General features: G+C 41.3%; 1 protein-coding gene across 3 annotated transcripts in view; it reads right to left on the bottom strand.

The window, feature by feature from the left end:
• LOC147892019 (putative MYST-like histone acetyltransferase 1) overlaps window positions 1–20,602 on the bottom strand; it is a 65,494-nt gene extending 44,892 nt beyond the window's left edge. For all 3 annotated transcript variants that reach the window (XR_015542425.1, XM_087388103.1, XM_087388102.1), the window contains exons 1-3: window positions 20,460–20,602; window positions 9,632–9,749; window positions 5,602–5,670 (exon numbers count right to left, since the gene is read on the bottom strand). Coding sequence is in view for 2 of the 3 variants with exons in the window: in XM_087388103.1 (XP_087244229.1) it covers window positions 5,602–5,670; window positions 9,632–9,749; window positions 20,460–20,480 (208 nt within the window). In the remaining variant the exon portion in view is untranslated. The remainder of the gene's footprint in view (window positions 1–5,601; window positions 5,671–9,631; window positions 9,750–20,459) is intronic.
• Between the last annotated feature and the right edge of the window lie 1,049 nt (window positions 20,603–21,651).

The raw sequence follows: 21,651 nt of genomic DNA, 5'->3' as shown, positions 1-21,651 counted from the left end.
TTTTTGTAAAAGAAAAAGAGACTGATATGCATGCTGAAATGAATGATGCAGACAAAGATAAGTTTCAGTTTTTGGTAAACTTTAAAGATTGCTTTTCTGATGTTTTGCCAGGGGAGTTACCCCCAGAGAGACCAGAAGATCATCAGATAGAGTTAATGCCTGGTAGTGAGCCACCAAACAGACCCCCTTACAGAGTCAGTGCGACTCAGAGAGAGGAGATTATGGCTCAAGTACAGGACTTGCTGTCCAAAGGCTTGATTCAGCCCAGCTCGTCTCCTTTTTGTTCCCCTGTACTGTTAGTACAGAAGAAAGATGGTTCATTCCGTATGTGTGTTGATTATCGCGCACTGAACAAAATGACCATCAAGAATAGATTCCCTATTCCGCGTATTGATGATGTCTTGGATCAGTTAAATGGAGCTTCAGTTTTCAGCAGGATAGACTTGAAGAGTGGCTACCACCAAGTGAGGATACAGCCTCAGGATGTGCATAAGACAGCATTCCGCACAACATTTGGGTTGTATGAATACTTAGTGATGCCTTTTGGGTTGACAAATGCTCCAGCCACATTCAATAGAATGATGGATCGCATCTTCCGAAAGTACAGGCATTTTACGGGTACTTTCTTTGACGATATCTTAGTTTTTTCTAAGACAGAGGAAGACCATAGAGAACATCTTGCTATAGTGTTTCAAGAGCTGAGAAATCATCAGCTCTATGCAAACAGCAAGAAAAGTGAATTCTTCCTGGAAGAAATCCACTATCTGGGGCATATAATATCCAAGAACGGCATACAAATGGATCCAGCGAAGATCCGTGCCATTCAGGAATGGCCAGAGCTGAAAACTGTGCATGAAGTTCGAAGCTTTTTAGGCTTGTGTTCTTACTACAGGAGGTTTATCAGACATTTTGCTGATATCGCAGCTCCATTACATGACCTCACTAAGAAAAATGCAGCCTTCACATGGGGATTATCACAGAAGAAAGCATTCAATACACTCAAGGAAAAGTTGACTACAGAGCCTATTCTGGTAGTTCCGGATCTGTATCAGTCTTTTGATGTGGATTGCGATGCTTGTGGAGAATGTGTTGGGGCTGCATTGCATCAGAATGGTCATGTAGTAGCCTATGAAAGCAGACGACTTCGGGATGCGGAAAGATATTTAGGAATCTATGAGAAAGAGTTATTGGCTGTAATTCATGCTATCCATACATGGAAACACTATCTTTTGGGTGCAGATTTTACTGTCAAAACAGATCACCAAAGTCTGAAATACTTTTTGACTCAGACCAAGCTTTCAGAAAAGCATATGAAATGGGCAAACATGCTGTCAATGTATCATTTTCAGATTGTCCATACTCCAGGAATTCGGAACAGAGTGGCAGATGCCTTGTCCCGAAGACCCCAGGTCAATAATGTGACTATTGCTTATCATCAGGACCTGGAAGGTATGAGGGAACAATATGCTCATGATTCTGATTTTGGTGAAATTTTACAGCAGATGCAAGAAGGACAATCTACCAGTCACTATTCCCTGAAAGATGGGTATTTAATGAAAGATGATTGCCTATGCATCACCCAGGAGATGAGGAAAAAGATTCTGGGGGAATGCCATGCACCTCCCTATGCTGGACACAGAGGAATTACAGCAACAACTCTAGCACTAGAAAGGTATTTCTTTTGGCCAGGAATGCGCAAAGATATACATCAGTTTGTTACTGAATGCCTTACGTGTCAGAAAATGAAATATGATAGACACAAGGCACCTGGCCTACTTATGCCTCTTCCCGTGCCTCAGGCACCATGGGAAAATATTACAATGGACTTTATTTTTGATTTGCCAAGATCAAAGTCAGGGAATGACGGGATTTGGACTATCATAGACAGATTCAGCAAGCAAGCTCATTTCCTTCCGGTTCGCAAAACCATAAAGGCAGATCATATGGCTAAGTTGTTTATGGCACAGATCTTTAAACATCATGGTATGCCTAAGTCCATTGTTAGTGATCGAGACCCCAGAATGACCAGTCTATTCTGGAGAGCTTTATTTGATAACATGGGGACGAATCTGAATTTTTCTTCTTCTTTCCATCCCCAGACAGATGGTCAAAGTGAAGTAGCAAATTCTACCATTTTGGATATGCTGAAATGCTACGTGGGTGACCAAAGTTCAGATTGGGAAAAGTACCTACCGTTAGTAGAGTTTGCTTACAATAATACAGTACATAGCTCTACAGGGAAAGCCCCTTTTGAAGTCATATATGGGAAGGTGATTTTGCCACCTATATTGAGGACTAAAGATGAAATATTTGCAGCTGATCAGTTTGTAAGAGACCTCCAGACAGCTTACAGCCAAGTCCGGACAGCAATTGAAAGGTCTCAAGAGAAACATAAAAGAGCTGCAGATAAACATAGGAGACAGTTGGATCTCAAGGAAGGGGACTGGGTACTTTTAAAGTTTGAAAAAGCTAGGCTCCGCAAGTTTAAAGGCAAACAGAAAGTGTATGCAAAGTTATCTCCCAGATACTATGGCCCTTTCAGGGTTACAGAAAGAATAAATCAGGTTGCATACAGATTAGCATTGCCAGAGCATTGGAGGATTCACAATGCATTCCATGTGAGTCTTCTAAAGAAGTTTCAAGGACCAGAGCCTACAGAACCAGTATCAGAGGATCCACCAGAAGTGGATGAGCTGGAGGAAGTCCTTCAGCCAGAGCAAATTGTGTACCATACTGTACGTAAAGGCCCTCAGGGTAAGGAATTTTACAGGTATCTTGTAAAATTCAAGAATTATACGGCATTAGATGCCAAGTGGATGGACGAAGACATGTTATCCGATCATCCACACCTTTTGGATGTTTACAAGGAAGCTTTTCAGTTGAGGTCAACTGAATAGAAGCCGAGGGGATGTCACCACAATGTAAATATCCTAAGTCAAAGTACAGTTGACCATTTATTTGATCTTAATTAAAGAGTTCTATATGTGTTAATTACAGTCAAAGAGTCATTTTAATGGTCAAAGGATTGACTACGATCAAAGATACTTGACTCCAGTCAAGTAAACCTGATTGCGGTCAGAGAATGTTGACTTCGGTCAACAAGACTTGGCACGCGCCAAGAGGGGTTAACCTCGGTTAACCAAGATGTGCCAACCTCGGTTGGAGAGACTTGGCTATAATTAAGGCGCCTTGACTCTTGGTCAAAGCTCTTTAATTATAATCAAGAGTGTTGACCTCGGTCAACCAGAGAAAATATATATATTTATTTATTTATATATATATTTGTTTAGATGTGCACATGTGTTCAGTGGGGACGCCCACCGTGACTAGGATTAGTCCACAGTGTGTTATTTGCATGCAAAGCGCTAACAATTAATGGGTACCCTGGTGGTGCGCTTTAATTAATTGTTGCAGGTACTAGGAAGGATTATTTTTCCTAAGCGAAATGGGAGCCTGACAAGCACCTAGGAAGCGGTTCGTGTGACCGAGAGCCTTGAAGACTCCAGAATGGCCCTAAGTGGCTTGTAATAAGAGTTAGTCTAGATTTTAGACAAGTGGCATGTTGCCAATTTGAATGGGGCTTGAAGCTCTTGTAAGAGAGAGAATTCTTTTCACGTATGAGAGGAGAGACTTACGAGACAGCTTCCTGCTGAACTTTTGTAATAGTTTTTCTGAAAGTAATAAAGACCTTCGGGGGGGTCCAGCCCGACAATTTGTCCTGGGCCCTAGTGTTTGTCCAGAGAGAGAGAGAGAGAGAGAGAGCTTTAGAGAAGGGAGGGCTGTGGACAGTTTTAATTCAGTCGTTGACGTGAATCCATAGCTGTTTATTTCCCACGATCAGTTCCGGTTGTATTAGCAAGGTGATCCTTATGCTCTTCCTCAATCTGGCTGAAAACTAAAATGTCGTCAAAGCAAGAAGCAACCTACAATTGCCACATCCAGTTGTGAGGCTAAGTACAGAGCAGCTTTCACAGCTACAGTAGAGTGCGTTTGGCTTCGCAAGTTACTCGCAAATCTTGATATCATTCAGCCCGACTCTACTACAATCTACACCGACAACCAGAGTGCTTTGGCGGTTGCTAGAAACCCAATGTTTCACGCATGTACAAAGCATATTGAAGTCCACTATCACTATGTTCGAGAGCGACCGTCTGGTGGAGACATCCAGTTGTCCTATGTTCCCACCGAAAACAACTTGACAGATCTTTTCGCGAAAGCTTTACCACAGCCCAAGTTTGAGGCATTTCCACAAGCTTTACACTTGGCTCCTTTTGTTACGTGAGGGATCACTCTGTACATATCATAGGTTGCTATATCCCCCTGGGACGAATATGTGCAACCATGATGTAGTTTCCAGGTATTCCTGAGATATTTACAAGATACTTCAGCCATACCATGGAGGGGCGTTTGTTAGCACTTAGCCCTGGTATGAGCCTTGTAGGTCAGGTCAGCTCTATGAGTCGACTTCTTTGGTCAACCATGTGGTTGACTTGGGGGCCATATAAAGAGATAAAGTGGTGGTAGTATCCTGGCATATCTTCTGCTTTAGATGATTTGTTTTCATAGTTTGTGATTGATGCAAGGTCATTGGTATCTGGACAGGGTGTCTGAGCTCTAATCTTTTATAAATTATATTTCATTAGTCTTTGAAGTGTTGGAGAGTCTCACTAGCTTAGAACGCTAACTCTGATACCAGTCGGTGATTGATGCAAGGTCATTGCTATCCGGACATGGTGTCTGAGCTTTGGACATGTGCTTTTAGGTGTGTTTTCCAACATGGTATCAGAGTCAACATTCTAAGCTAGTGAGACTCTCTGACACTTTAAAAACTTCTGAAATATAATTTGTAAAAGATGATTAATGTTTGACAGCAGATCAGAATAGCACAGAGAGGCAACAGTGAGATGTTGGCAAAAGATGATTCTGTCCGACAAGAAAGGCCACACTCAAGAAAGTGAGACTCTCTGACACTTTAAAGATTTCTGAAATATAATTTGTAAAAGATGATTAATGCTCCATATTTCTTTGACAGAAGATCAGAATAGCACAGAGAGGCAACAGCGAGATGTTGGCAAAAGAGGATTCTGTCCGACAAGAAAGGCCTCTAAGCTGGTGAGACTCTCTGACACTTTAAAGACTTCTGAAATATAATTTGTAAAAGATGATTAATGTTCCATATTTCTTTGACAGCAGATCAGAATAGCACAGAGAGGCAACAGTGAGATGTTGGCAAAAGATGATTATGTCCAACAAGAAAGGCCACACTTAAGAAAGAGAAGACTTTCCGACTTTATTTTTTTCAAGAACAACGGGTTGCTTTGACAATATAAATCATCAAATAGAAAGAAAAATTTACCCATTCCTTTGAATCAGTTATTGAGATTTCTACTAGATTAATTCATATCAGAATCACAAAATGAGCATTCATTTGTCACTTAAAATTCCACTTAAAGTGTAGATAAGGAGAAGCCTTCAAGGACATTTCAACATGGAACTCGATCCACATGTTCAAATTCAGAGGTGGCCCAAATCAACATATGCAACTTTTAGATAGCATCTTCTATTTATACTTCAGCAAGTGCACTGAGGTGAGAACTTTACGATCAAGATAATGCACATAATACTCTGGCCCTGCTTTGGTATCTCGCCGATCCACAATCTCTGCAGAGTCTGAAAAGTACATTAACAGATATATAAGAACATCACGTCTACAAAACAGACATGCTGCATTAAATACGCCAGATTTCATTCATTAATTTCTACAAGCCTTGCACCAACAACAGAACAAGATGGAGCTTTCCAGAATGCAACAGGAAGAATATCTTTAGGTTTCATGACACAGTCCATCTAAGCTCCAGGCTTTGAAGCGCAGATGCTCTTTACACGCTAAGACAACAACAGAAACATGCACTGTAATAAGTCAATGTCTTCATGCCGTTGAACTAAAGACAGCAGTCAGCAGCTAAGCAGGTGGCATGTACATATTTTTATCCCATGTCTCTTGATTGCAACTGCCCCCATTCGGACCTTGGGCAAGTCACCAATCAAGAACCTTTTGGAAAAAACGTGTCAAGTAAGGTTCATGAATGTCTCAGTTGCATGGTCATGGAAACCAAAGGCTACATTCCTGAATTCCCATCGTAATAAGGCCACCCAGGTCAAAGAAACAATTTAAGTGCCATGGAAGTCCTTTTATTTGAAGGCTGAAAACTGATCTAACTAAGAAAAGGTGACAAAACCATCAAGATAGCAGGTCCCTTCATATCAGATATATATATTCAGTATGGGAGCAAAAGACCAATTATCCTCTCACAACACACCAGACATGTTAGAATGTACATGCCCACGCTGATTGGTGCCTGCAGAAAAACCAAAGATGTTGGATTTTAACCTGTAGCCTGCAAATGAAGGATGCTGAAGTGCAAGCATGATTTTAATCTGGGGATTACCTGAAATACCGTTGGGGAAGCTAATGGTTTAAATAAAAACAGTTACAATAGTTACTGGTAGCCTCATGTATTAAAAGCACAACTTCGCCCAATCCAGATCACACAACAAAAGCAAGCACTGGCGATAGGTGCGAATTTCAGAAGCAATATAACTATAAAAAGAAAGCCTTAAATCCTTGTTTTTGACTTTGGTGCAACTACCCCACCCCATGTCAATTTCAGACTATCATCCAGGTTATGTGCATCTCCCCTCTGATTTTATTCATGCTTGTCATAAATCCTTGCAGCATTAGGTCCTTTTGCATCCTGAGAAGCCTAATATGCCTACACATCAAGGCCTATTGTTAGCTACACCCTCTGGCAAAGGCATGTGTCCATGTTCGGTGTGAGTAGTCCTCTCATACCTTGGACCACTAAACCACATGTTTGTATGTCCATCTTACGATATTTGGCTGATTATATTCTCAATGATTAGCATGTCTCAGCTAATCATACAGCTTTTCCACCTGCACATGAAATCGTATATGCTAGACACCAAGGTTGGGCACACACCCCAAACTGAATGGTGATGATTGAATCATATTTCTTTTGCTATATTATTAATAAGACATGCCCCGTGATTGGAACCAATTGCATACTCGTGTGTACTAGCGGTGCTCGTCTCCTCAGGAAGGAGCTGCATAGATGATGACAGGGTCATTCATGGCAGTCTGTGCTAACCTACATCTATTTACTGTTCAGCCACATTGTTTGGCTTGTACACTTTCACACTTGCACGAGAGCCAATTGAGATAGTCAGATCTTATATGTACACTTTCACAAGCCCCAAGTTACCATGAAACTGGTGACATGCTTGACCCGTGGACATGCATCTCTGTTGAGATTAGAGAGACTGTGTTTCCAAACTATTGTTTCCAGGCATATTTCCAGCATGTAACACAAAATCACTTTTTAGCTCACCCAGTGGCTCTATATGCAGGTGCTTTTCAGGGGTGTACCTCCACAAAGATGAATGGACTAGTTTTGCAAGGCTTCAGATCATGACAATGTCTTGCATGATTTTGGCTCCAGAGTTTGCATGGAGACCTATCCACACAGATGCTTCATTCGTAGCATTAGTTGAGCTTCATTAGAGTTGAAGAGCATAACCTTGGCTTTTCCTAGGTTGACCTCCATGTCTTGGCTCTCGCAAGAAGCCTATTCTCAAATGCATTTGTAGTTTTGAGATCAGTACTACAGTTTTTGTCCCTTATTAATGCTTGAAAAATAAACCATACACATCAGCAATCCGTGAGGCACTGATCGTGGTTGTCAACCAGCCTGTTTTCAAAGAACCTAGCTCACTGCCTAGGGAATCTCTAAAAACAGGGGCTAACAACTAGGGTGCAGGACTCTTGGCAATTGCCCTAGATTCTAATGGTGCTAAGGGTGTACTTGCCAGATGGTGATGAGGGTGGCCAGCGGGGGGACTTGGTGACCTCCCATACCAAGCTGCAATGAGCGACCCAAATGTTCCAAGCAGGCATGATCTTCCAAACTTTGTTCTCTGGGAAGGAATAGGATCGAGAAGGGAAAGTCGCATCCTATACCTTGATCAGAAGACCCTTTGTCCGTGGATCCTGTAAGCTGGGGTGATTGTGTTGATGTAGATAGGCTTGGCCTCCTTTTGATAACTAGGCTGCCATGCTCCAAGTAAAATCCCGTTGCAACCACTGCATCCAATCCGCTATTTGAAGGGCCCCACTGTGTTGCTTGATCCAATGTTGCTCTCTCGAAGGAGTCCAGGTGCCCGAAGCAACACTTGATGCATATCATGTACGAGAAAAAGGGCACGTCCACACATCTCTCTGAGCGTCTTACTCTGGATGGCCAAAACCATGCCCGTGGATCGTATTATACCTCCCAAAGGGGATGGTCCTCCCATAGCCAGAGGCACCACCGTGACCCACTCTGCTTCAATGTGACTGCTGCTGGGTCGATGGTCCCACTCCTTGCACTTCTCTGGTCCTTTGCTGCTCAAGCAAGTCTAGGGCACCAACCATCTCTGGTCTCCATCAAACATTGGTTGGATTAGCCCCCCCGGAGCCCACTCTATGATGCCTCCAACGTATGACATGATGGGGTAATTCCTACTTCACCCCAATCTGTTGCTCATCTTCTTTGACATCCATTGTGGGGTGCATACTCTATCTATATAAAGCCGTGACTACCCATAAAACCGAGTAGACGATGATGTAAATTAATGTCTCAGTTTAAGATCAAGGGTTTTCCAAGGCTCATATCGGTGGAGAGGTCTCTAGGTACTTGGTAGTTCCCTTTGGGGATAATGGTGAGCAAACCGGAGAGTGGCTCTTGGCCCAACGCTCTTGAATGAAGGCCATCCATGTAAGGACAAAGAAAAGAAGTTTAGATCATCACTGTAGGTTTTGTCAACTAGCAAGAATGGTAAAGCTCAGAGTCAATGGACCATCGAGCACATCCAACATCCATGGTATTTATAGAGAGAAGAGATGAAATATAAACAAAGAAGACCGAATAAAGTTTGGAGCATGAGAGAATTGGAATATGAAGCTAATATCCTTCTTCGTTGCCAAAAACAAAGCTGTATCAAGATCATGCACACAACATGCACTGGCAAGAGCCACCAAATTTCACAGTTTTTGGGACCAGCCAGCCGAATTGATTGAATATATGATAAAGGAGATACATGATTGCATTTTAGCTCAGCTAGACTCTGAAGCGAATTAATACTGTCCTTTGTGGCAATATATGACACTGGCTCAGCTGCATTACAAACTGCAATTTGTTGCGGCTGGTGATCCCATGAATGTAATCAAAAGGTTTTTCTGTTTTTCATCACAAGATAGTGCATTGTGTATGGCCCCAAGCATTGAGCTAGCATTTCCATGTCTGTTTGATAAAATGACCTGCTCAATCTCAATGATTCTATTCCTATTCCCAAACACAGGAGTTCCAAAAAATGAAATGTACCAAGAGTCACGCTGCTTTTCACATTTCACAAAAATTCTTTACAAAATTCGCACAGATTACAATAAAGAAATGAATGTTTCCCTATTATTTCCGAATAAAGGTGTCTCACTGAATGTTATTGAGAGAATGGTATATCTCCTTTAAGAAGAAAACAGCAAACCATTTATGCAAAAGACGAGATTAATACTCACGGTAAAGATTGTCCCATGAGGAGAGGCAAAGAACACGAGCACCAACTTCATATTTTATTTTTGAGCTGAATCCTAAATCTGGAATCCCTTCATCCCCCTTAAAAGGCAACGGTTCACCCTGAAAGCAACCAAAGAAGGTTAACATCCAACAAAAGGCTCTTCATTCCCTTGGGGATCCAGAGTCCAGCCACCCTCTCTCTCTCTCTCTCTCTCTCTCTCTCTCTCTCTCTCTCTCTCTCTGTGGCAGCAGCTTGCTTGGATTTGAGAGCTCTTCTTTTTTATGAAGTGGAGCTACTTATCCGGCTTGTAGCAGTAAACAACTGGAGATGACTTGAAGAATACAGAAAAACACTTTGAAACTGCACATGGGAATGACAAAGCTTATTCATACTGTTGCTAGAAACTCAGCGATGAACAATAGAAATGTATGCACTGATGTGGGTCTGCCGATACATATGAAGGAGTAAGCCGAAGATGAAACCTTTCAGGCTGCTGCATCTTGCATAAGATGATGGCTCCAAACCCTAGAGAGCCTATAAAGTAAAAATTGAAATTTGGCTGGGCCTTAGATACTCAAGCATGCTTTTGACGATGAGGGATAGAGATCTACTGCCAGAAAGGATGGACCTTGTACTTCTCAAAAATGCTTGGTTTATTGGCGAAGTCATGGGTGAGAGACGATGAAAAGCAAGACAAACAACCACACAATGGTAAGCACACAAATTACAAGGGAGACTCACAAACGGGCAGATCAACTGACATAGTTGTCATTAAGTCTAAAGACTATACACAGGTGCTTTGTCCGGCTCTTAACAGGTCAGAGAGAAACAATGCCATGTGGTAGATGGCTTCAGAAACTTCATAGACTTGTTGCCATCTCTTGCAGTTTGGTTCCGGTGATCAACTGCAACAGCAGTATGTTGCATCTGAGTTGGATGTACAGCAGTATGTTGCATGGCACAGAAAGAGAGAGAGAGAACTGCGCGAAAAACTACAGCAAAACTCTGCATGTATTGCTAAGAAAACTTCCAATGAATGATCACAACTCCAGGGCTGACCTGTGGCACTGGTGGACTGGAGACTGAGGCTCAACTGCACCTCCGAGTTCCTGCAAGAGTACACTGCGCCTACCAACTGTGAACATAGTGGTTGAACTGCCCTACCTTTCATTGAAAACAAGAGGGCAAATAGCCGAATTCATAGGGGGAGCAAACCCCTACTGAGCTGGCTGACTAGCCTGCTGACATGGCCGACTGAACCAACCACGTCCAGTTAGCTGACCCGACCTGGTCTGGTTGTGTTAACCCTGACCCTGGTCAGGTACGCTGACCCAACCCTGGTCAGGGTCAATTCTGGCCCAAACCAGCCTGGTTGCTGGGGGCTCTTACCACGCCTAAATCAGCCCTAAACCCAGCCACAACTGGGCCCAATCACTCAGCCTCTAACCCTGGCATGTGATCTTGCTCAACCTCCACCTAAATGTATTGGGAAAGGACACAAATACTGCTCCTCTCTCTAGTCAGGCACACCCACTTAGAACCCTCTCCCATAACTGATAGACATCTTCTATCAAATAATAGATAAGCTCAATTTCATCTTTTCATGTAGAAAGTGATGTTGCATCTCAACGTGCTTTGTCCAAGCATCCTTGGCCAATTAAATAGAGCTTTGATTATCGGCCAATAACGGAATTGGATCTTTTTGAATAGCACGAGATTTGGTTAGGATATGAGCCACTCATCTTTTGTCTAACAGTAGATAAGCTCAATATCATTACTCAATATCTTTTCATGTGTAAAGTGATGTTGCACCTCAATGTGAAATATAGGATCCTTGGTAGAGCTTTGATTCTCGGTCAATAACGGAGTTGGATCTTTCTGAATAAGTCCAATAACATTTGAAATTCTCCTCAACCAAACAGCCTCATGGGCTGTATTAGTGGATGCTTTCGTGGAGGATAAAGCAATAGAACTTTGCCTGACACTGCTCCACGACGTCAGGCCACATCCAATGTTGAAGCAATACCCAAAAGTAGACCTTCTGTCCTCTGAGCATCCTTGAAAGTTTTAGATCATTGCTTTTGTACTCTATTCCATGAGTCAAGGTTCCCTTGACATACCTAAGTATCATTTTGGCTTCCCTCCAATGGCTTTCTTTCATAATAGCCTTACATTGGGATATTGCACTGACTAGATAAGCCCATGTCCAGTCTAGTGGTGGTCAAATATATCAATCAACCTACAAGTTGCCTATAGGACTATGTTGAGCTTTCAACAATTTCACCTGGATTCATTTCTGAACCTATCGTTTGCATACTTTGTTTGGGATGTGACCATTTTATCTTGGTCTATCCAAACATCAATTCCCAAAATACAGTCAAGGTCTTTCATATCAAAGGCTTGTTCAAGTCCTGTTTGGCATGTTTCATTAGTTCCTCGTTGTTACCAATGATGACAATGTCATCAATGTATAAAACAATGAGAACTATATTGCCTTTCTTATCATGCTTTGTATACAAATGATAATCTGATGAACTCTTAGTGAAATGTTCATCAATTTTTTAATACAAAGCATTAAGTCCTTGTTTCCAACCATACTAAGCTTTTTGTAGTTTGTAGACCTTTTTCTCCTTGCCTTTATCCTCAAACCCATGTGTCTGGTCCATATGGAACAACTCTTTCAGATCACCATTTAGAAAAGTTGTTTTAATGTAAGAGACCATCCATAATGAGTGGCAAGGGCTACTACCAAAATCATAGTATTATTGTTGGCTACATCATAGTCAATGCCTTCTTTGTGGGCATAACCCTTTCGACCAGCCTAGCTTTATACTTTTCCACTTTTCATTTTAATCCTGTTGTATCAATGGAATTCTATAACAGAGGGTGACTTTTACTTAGGCTAAAAGTTAGTGGAAAGGCCTTTATTGGTTTGTAAGTGTTTTACCTTTCTTTAGGGGATACCATAAGTTGCCACGTGGCATCCTAGGAGGTAATCCCATATGCAATATTGCTTTGTACTCACCTGGGCCATACCTATATAAGGGCCCTAGTTGTACTTGGCATTTATTCATGATTTGTACTCCATTACTGAAATAGAATACACAGCAAGAGTCCTATTACTCAGCTGAATTCTAATTGGGATTGATTCCTCCTGTCCTTGTGCAGCCCCTCACAAGTTTCTGTTGTAGGTCCAGCCCATGACCTTCCACTTCTACTTTTTTCCTAGTACATAAGGTACTTCACTACTCTAACTTTCCTGCCCTATTTCCATTATGTTCTACCAATTTAGTGGCGTTTACCTTCAGTTAGAAGCGGTCCTGTAACATTGGTATCAGAGCACTTTTCTTGGGAATTTGTGGGAAATTTTTGCCCAATCACTTTGAAAATTGGAGCATCTACTCTTAAGCCGATGGCCTACCTCTGTGCAAAAATTCAGCACCAGAAGTGCTCTCTGTTGGCAGCTGCCACATGGCAGGCTCTGGAAAACCCTAATTTTCGAAGTGTTCAGAATTTGGGGCTTCTTGCATCAATGGAAAGCCCTTGCTTCCTTGACATTTCTATGTATGAAAATCAAAAATTGGTGGAGGATAGATTGACATTGCATGAGTTTCCTAATTTGGCGCAAGAAATTCACGATCTGCTGCTTCTCTGCACCAAATCAGGTCAGTTATGGCTTGAACTGTTCACCCTAAGCTCCAGTGTCTGCCCTCAAAGTTTGGTGGAGATCCGAGCTTGGATGGAGGAGTTACGAGGAAATTCGACTGGCTGGCTAAGAAGATCTGCGACGATCTAGGGTTTGACAGTTCCGATTTCTGATTTGCCTTCCTCCAAGGAGTCGCCTCAGCCTCCTGAGCATATGGAACAAGTTTGAAGATGATTAAAGTCCCTTTTGCCTTGAAATCTACTCGAAAAATCGGTTCACAGGTGACGCAGTTTGCAAAATCTCGTCAAAAATTTCACATTATTTTGGGGCTTTTGATATAGAGGCATTTATGGGATGTATGCCATGTGATCTATGCTGTTGGTAAGGAAATTGGTGGATTATAGGCACTATTTCTACCAAATTCGAAATTTCTGCAGTCTATCCTTGGACTAGCATACATTGGTTTTTTTAACCCCTTTGTGTAGTATTGGGTATATACAGGGTTTGTATCCTCCCATTGATATAAAATATAAGTGCACTTTGTTTCCATTTCAAACTCCCTTAAAATTCGGGACTGCACAGTGTACAAGGCATAACTCTGTCGATATCCATTGGGAATTGAGTTATTATTGATCAAGGCTGAAGTGCATTTCCACTTGTTAAGATGCCTCCAAAGAGATCTACTGGCCAATCCAGTAAGCAGCTAATTGGAAATCTTGATTCCATCATGGAGAAGGAAGCAATTGATGACTCAATAAGGGCTGGTGGAATAGCCATGCTGGGCATTGGTTCTATTGAGGGAGATCCGGCCGTAATTTCTGAGCCCACTGAACCTCATGTTGGCAATATTCAAGGGGATTTTGAAGCTACTCCTCGTGCACAAATGTCCCTTAACCAGGAGCACATTATAAGGAGTTGTATGGATCCAATGCTACAGATATTCAAGGAGTTAACCAATGAGATTAAGGCCAATAAAAAGAGGATTGACCAAAGAATGCAGAACATGTCTGCCACTCTTAATAAAAGGTTTGACCAATTCAAGAAAAGCCAAATCTATGATGGGAAGAGACCTTTGGATTCCTAAATTGATGGAGACTTGGGTTCAGACAATGATGATGAAGATCCTGTACATGTAGCTGACCCAGTTGATTTCATGGCTTCTGCCCGAAGGACCTATCACTCTAATGGAGTTACAGCTCATATGGATAAGGATTCAGCACATGGTAAGGCTCCTAATAGTAACAGTTCAGTAGCTGAAGAGTTGTGTCAAATATTCCATGAATATAAATTGCTACCAGCAGACCTTAGAGCAGCAATGACATTCCAACAATATTTACAAACAGTTAAATCTACTGAACCAAAAGAATCTTTTCATCAAGACAAAGATATGAAAGACAAGATTATACTTCCTAAGTTCAAAGGTGATTCTACCTCTCTTGAGGAATTGGAGGAATGGCTCAGCAAGATGGATGACTACTTCCTTCTATATCCAAAAGGTGATCAAGGTAAAATCAGATTTGTTGTTCTTCATCTTGAAGATTATGCCCACTCTTGGTGGAGGCATTTACAGCAAGAAGGGTCAACTTTTAATGCTTGGGATGAGTTCAAGGCTGAAATGTTTAAAACTTTTATATCTCCTTTTACTAGAGATCAATATATTTGTGAGTGGTATGATCTTACTCAGCAAGGATCAGTGAAAAATTATATCAAACAGTTTTGGAAATTGGCTCTTTTTGTTCATGGTATTGATGAAAGAGTTAGAATGCTCAAATTCATCCATGGTCTACACCTTGGGTATTAGTCACTTTGGAACTAAGCCTACGGTCAAAGGTGTTTCCAATGATGAAAACAAACTTCCTACACCTACTACAACTTCTTCTATTTCTAGGTTCCCCACAGTGTATGGCAGTGGCATGGGACAGCCTCAGGTTTACAAGGCTACAGATGTAAAGCCATCATTTAAACCTACTCCAAAGGATGATCTGGGTGATAAAAGAAACAAGTTGGTTAAGCAGTTATCTCAAGCAATTATTGATGACAGGAAGAAGAAGAATTTGTTCTACCTTTGTGGTGAGAAGTGGACCCCTGAACATAGGAATGTGTGCAAAGCTGGAGCAAAGTTAAGCATGATTCTAGAGATTGATGATGATTTATCTCCTAATATTTAATTAAAGAGTGATATATTCCATTCAAAACAAATCATACAACAGGTGGGAGAGAAAGTACTCTATCCCTAGCCTCAACAATGTGGCAAAAAAGCCATGGAGGTGGTCTAAAATGCCACGACATCCCAAAAGGGGTCAAGTGAAAAAATAAAGAGCAGTCCCATGTCCTCATGAAGGATATAAGTCTCCCACGAGCTGCCAAAGAGGTGCCTGTACACCGCTCCCACTGACTCCTAATATTCCTGCAGCAGAATCTGAATTCCACGAATATCAAGACTGTGTGAATGAAGGCCTTGATGATGATGAGGATCATAGTTCCAAAAAGGGGACTACCTTTCCCTTTGATCCAGGTGGTTTTTCCATGTGTGACACCATGCTTATGGGTGATAGTTTGCCAAAGTGCCCAAATAGTTCTAGACAATGGAACATTGAAGTTGTTGATGGTTATGAGAATGAGATAAAAAATTTTAATGGAAATGATGCCGTTGATGATGATGAAGTGTATTGGGATACGCAATCAGTTTTGTACAGCATATCTTCTGATGTTTTTATGGGCTGCAAGGGCTCTCAAACCCTTAGAGTTAAAGGAACAATCAATAACAGACCAGTCCACTTTTTGGTTGACAATGGGAGCACTCATAACTTCATTAATGCAAAGACACTTCAAACAGTGAGGTTATGCCCATCCACTTTGGATCATGGGATCAACGTTGAGGTGGCTAATGGTCAGCATTTCCACAGTAAGCAATATTGTCAGGCTGCAAGTGCAACTTTCTCAAGATACTTTTCATGGAGATCTAATTGTCTTGGAAATGGAACCTATTGACATTGTCCTTGGTTGTGAATGGTTGAGAACCTTGGGAGAATTCTCTATTAACCTTGACAGGCTATGTGGATCATGCAATTGTGTTGGAGCCAAGATCTAAGCCAATCAACAAAGCTCCATACAGACTTTCTAGAGCTGAAAGAGAAGAGGTGGCAAGGCAAATAAAGGAACTCCTTGACAAGGTATTTATTACACAGTCAGTGACCCTTTGCCTCTCTTGTGTTATTAAATAAGAAGAAGGATGGCTCATTTAGAATGTGTATTGATTACAAGGATTTGAACAAAATGACAATTAAGAATAGGTTTCCTATCCCTAGAATTGATGATTTACTGGATGAGCTTAGAGGGGCAAAGTACTTCACAAAGATTGACTTAAGGTCAGGCTATCATCAAATAAGGATGAAGGAGGGAGATGAACATAAAACTGCCTTCAGGACAGAACGTGGGCTTTATCAATTCAAAGTGATGGCATTTGGTCTAACCAATGCACCTACAACTTTTCAAGCCCTAATGAACAAGGTATTGCAGCCTTTCCTCTATAAATTTGTTTTGGTATTCTTTGATGATATATTGATCTACAACAAAACAAAAGAAGAGCATTTATTGCATGTCTAACAAGTATTGGAAGTATTAAGGACACACCGTTGAATGCCAAATCAAGTAAATGCACTTCATGGCTGAAGAAGTGGAATATCTTGGCCATATTGTCAGCAGTAGTGAATCCCAACAAGGTAAAGTGTGTAAAGGATTGGCCTATACTTTAGAATATCACCCAGCTGAGAGGTTTCCTTGGTCTAGCATCATTCTAAAGAAGATATATAAGGCATTTTGGAGAGAGAGAGAGAGAGAGAGAGAGAGAGAGAAAGATGGGGGGGGGGGAGGGAAGGGATTACCTACATAGGAGAGCAATTTGGAGAGAACAAGGCTCCTCTCACTGATCTTCTCAAAAAGAATGCTTTCCAATGGTCTGACAGTGCCAATAAGAGCTTTCAAGTATTAAAGGAGGCATTAACTTCAACAACTATCTTGGAAGTTGGTATGTCCTGATTTCTCTCAACCTTTTATAATTGAGGCTGATGCTAGTGGAAGGGGTATTGGAGCTGTTCTAAAGCAGAGTCATGGAGTTATTGCCTTTGAAAGTAGGAAATTGGATGACAAGGAGTCAAGTTTCCACATTTATGACCAAGAGATGTTGGCAATACTTCATGCAATCAAAAAGTGGCACCACTACATCTATGGCAGCCATTTCAAGGTCAAGACTGATCATAAGACTCTCAAATATTTTCTATCTCAGTCTTCTCTATCACCCAAGCAAAGGAGATTGCTATCCATTGTGCAAAACTATGACTTTGACATAGATTACAAGATGGGCAAAGAAAATATTGTGGCAAATTCTCTTTCCAGGATATGGGCTTGTACTTTGTCATCTATTACTGAGGTTTATAAGGATTGGATCCATGGCATTCAAGAAGAGTATCTCAATGATCCTCAAGCAGCTGCTATGTTCCAAGACTTGCAAGATCTTGACTGTCAACAATATCCCAATTTCAAGTTGCACAATGGGCTCTTGTGGTATAATCATAGAATATTTCTTACTGAAAATTCCTCCTATAATCTTGCAGGAATTTCACTCATCTCCTATGGCTGGGCATATAGGCCTCAAATCATCAACTTACAAGATTACAATCAGCCTCATGTTCCAGTCTAAAAAGAGATACAGATTTGCATCTGATGGACTTTGACACAATGCATTGGTACCATGCTCTTGGGACCTATTCTTCCTCCAAATTACCATTTAGAAACTTAGACTTGACGTCCATCTGAACAGTGGACCACCCGCAGCCAAGGCTATGACAATTCGTATGGTCTCCATCTGTACTATCAGGGCAAAGATCTCATCGCAGTCAAGAACCTCTACCTGAGCATAACCTTTGACCACTAGCTTGGCTTTGTAATGTCCAAACTACCATCAGATTTAAACTTGCCTTATACACCCACTTAGTGCCAATCACTTTTGAGAGGTCCATCCAAAGTCCCAAGTGTGATTCTTCAGAATAGCATCCATCTCAACCTCCATGGCAGCCTGGTATACCTTTTGCTTCTTCAAAAGACCTTAGCCAGTCACTCAAATTGATTAGAAAATGCCATTTGAGCACATCTACAAGGTTATATTTTACAAAATCTTGCATATATGGTTTTAAATCCTACATGTATTTTATGAGAGTAGATATGTAAGCCCAAGTTAGTACTTATTTATGGTAATTTTAACTTCTTTAGAAATCTATCCATAAATATCTTGTTATTTATGCTATAAAACACTAGAAGGCTCTTGTCATTTTGATATAAATGTGTTTAATAAATAACTAATTATATATGTATAATATTATTACATTGAGAATGAATATGAGGGGATGGTTCTTAAAGAAATTATTTTTGAATTGACAGCGGTCCACATATGTCAAGACTCGGAGTGAACCAACTCTAGCAGAGCTTTGGCCCAGATGTGGCCTCCTTCAAAAATGGTTCTAGGTGTGGCTTGCCCTCCAAGCAAGCATTGCAGACTTCATCTGTGCATGCTATTGCTGGAAGTCCATCCACCATACATCCTATCACCTTCTGAGGCATCTGAATCTACAACCACTATCACCTTCCCTGAAGCATCTTTGGCATCCTCGGGCTTCAGTTCTGTTCGTGATGTTATTTTTCAAAGCTTCCTAGTCACAAGGTGGCTCCAGATCTTGACCTTCCAGATGGGATAGTTAGACCCATCCAGCTTCCCCACATCTCTGAAGTTTGGAATGGTCATAGCAGTGTTCATAGCTTCTGAAATTACAGAAAACAGAGAATAAGTTTTGCAAACATTCACGTGTCTTGAAGCAGGGTTGCCTTTGAACTTGAAGGGACAAAGTGAATTCTCACTTATGGCAAGGGCCTAATTGCTTGAATCTAGAATGCAGCGGATAGATCTCGTCCCAAACACTTATTTGATGCACTCCCAAACTGACACTTATTTGATACACTTATTTGATGCTGGAGTTCACCCTACTGTCAGCCTATAAATAGGCCCTGGCAGTGCAATCTAATTTGCAGCCCAACAACCTTTATTTGTCTGAATTCACTCCTCCAAGAGATGGCGAGCTGCCAAACGTACCTCTTGATGCATGTTTCCTTGCTGCCCATGCACCCAGTTTCTAAGAAGCCATCGCTTATGCAAAAACCAGAATTACAGAATTCATTGTGTTCACCTGCCTGTTCCCCCATCACCTCAAGCGAATCCATCATCTTTAAACCCTCTGGATCCATCTTTGTCCTGAAATTTTGGGATTAAACTGCCTGTCAGCACTTTCCTCCTAGCCAGGCAGCCAAAAGCACTCCATACATCAGGGATTCAGCCTCTGTACTTCGCTGCCACTATTTTTACCTCTTAAGAGCACCCTCACATGATTGGACGGTGAAGAACACTCCCAACGTAAGTCTCAATTTTCTGTTTGCAGATTTTAATTATCGAAATGTTTGCAGGCTTCTACTATCTTGATAGAATTTCAGAAATCACATGATTCAGAATCTATTTAATAAAAAAATCTACAATATTTCATAGGATGGACTCCGTTTTGCAAATCTCTAAGTTACACAGATATTTGTCGTCAATTTTGGATTGTATTTGTGTTAAACGGGCAGAACGTAAAGACAACTTCTTAGCGCAATTTGCACTGCAGCCGCTTATTGATACAACCATGACTTATCTAAATCTTGAAAGACGCAAATAACAAATATTTTAGCCTTGCAGCTTTAAGTTGAGAAAACAAGAATCTTTTAATGCGATACGTCTTCATGAAGGCAGTGTCAAACTAGACAGATTACAAATATTGTTAGTGATCATGACAAAATCAATCCCAAGCCATAGGTTTCCAAAACCCTGCAGCAATAGAATACTGTGGAACTAACTCTTTTCCAAGCCTCTAAAAATGCTTGTGCTGGGGCGGCGCTACTCCCAATCAATCGCTAGGGGAAAATAGGACACAGTGTTCGTAGGGTAACGAGTCGCACTACAAATTCTCAAAGTTCTGTATAAACAAAAAAAAGCGGGAAGTGGACAAAATTTGGGCTAGAGCCTAAAATGGAGAAGGAGGATGCCTGAAGAAGAACGATGGAGAAAGAACAGTAAGGGAAAGGAGAGGTACAAAAAACTTACCCGAATGTCGGCGTCTTCCATGGCGTTTGTGGACTAAATCGATGATCATCAGATGACGATTTTGAAGTGGTGACGATGAGCCTTTGTGTTGACGCGCAAATTTTCCTTCAAATTTAAAAGCTTTGCAATTGTTTTAAACCCCCTGTCGCCCCAACTTTAATCCTGGCCGTTGGATCAATCCACCGTTCAGAAATTTTAGTCCTATATTCTATATATAATTTCAGATTTTTTTCTCGCCCCCCCCCCCATGAAACTCACACACACGGTTGGGCAGCCGCCCTCCCTCTACCCCCCCATGGGGATCGAACGAGGGCCACCGCCTTGGTAGGCTGGAAGCCCTCCCACTAGGTTGCCGCCACACCTTCCTCGTTTTCTCTCCCTTTTTACTCGTGCTGCTTTCACAATGTCTTCGTACCGTTTTTGGGAAATTCTAGTGGATTTTTTGGAAATTCGGTTTGGTCTTTTTTGGCAGCTCAAGATTGGACTTTTGCCATGCTTAGTTGAGAGGGGGTGTTTATTTTGGGCGTGAATTGTGGGAGAGATATAATGCCCTTCCTTGATCTTGCAAACTGCCCGGGACTTCCTTGATGATGACTTCCCACTCGACCTTGACTCCCCCTTAGGTTCCTGCACTCACCCAACCTTACCGTTTGTCAAGCCACTCGCAAGCCCACTGAATAATATTCACCTTGTCAAACAACTTGAATATTTTCAAGTGGCCTACCCATGTGTTGAATCTTTAAATACTTATCTTGAGCGTACTGTATATGAGTGAATGCTCTCACCACTATATGTAATTAGTTCCACATGTGCCATCATCGTTTATTTTATCCAAATATGGTCTATTGTTGTCCCATGAATTGTTGTTGGTGTGGCAATCATTTGTTTCATGTTGTGTTCAGTATGAACTATTTCGAACGATTTCTTGTTGAAATCAATGTTGAAGTCTCCTACAATATAAAGTTCATGTATATTTTTTGCCTCCAATAATAGTTGTGCCATTATTTCAGTAAGTGTAGTTGTTTTTGCACTCGGTGATTTGTACACATTGATGATCGCTATGTTGGATCTTTTTTGGTCTTGTATATTGTGAGCAGACATTGTATAATTTCTTTGTGAAATCTTTTTTTGTGTATGAGTTTGATTATGTTTATGTTATTGCAATTCCTATGCCTTATGGTTCAAAAACGTG

This window comes from Dipteris shenzhenensis, chromosome 17 (genome assembly GCF_047967505.1).
Source record: "Dipteris shenzhenensis isolate YYH24624 ecotype China chromosome 17, Dip_SZ_1.0, whole genome shotgun sequence".
NCBI classification, from domain to species: domain Eukaryota; kingdom Viridiplantae; phylum Streptophyta; class Polypodiopsida; order Gleicheniales; family Dipteridaceae; genus Dipteris; species Dipteris shenzhenensis.
The sequence above is the reverse complement of the archived record's forward strand: the minus strand, read 5'-3'. Positions and strand labels throughout refer to the sequence as shown.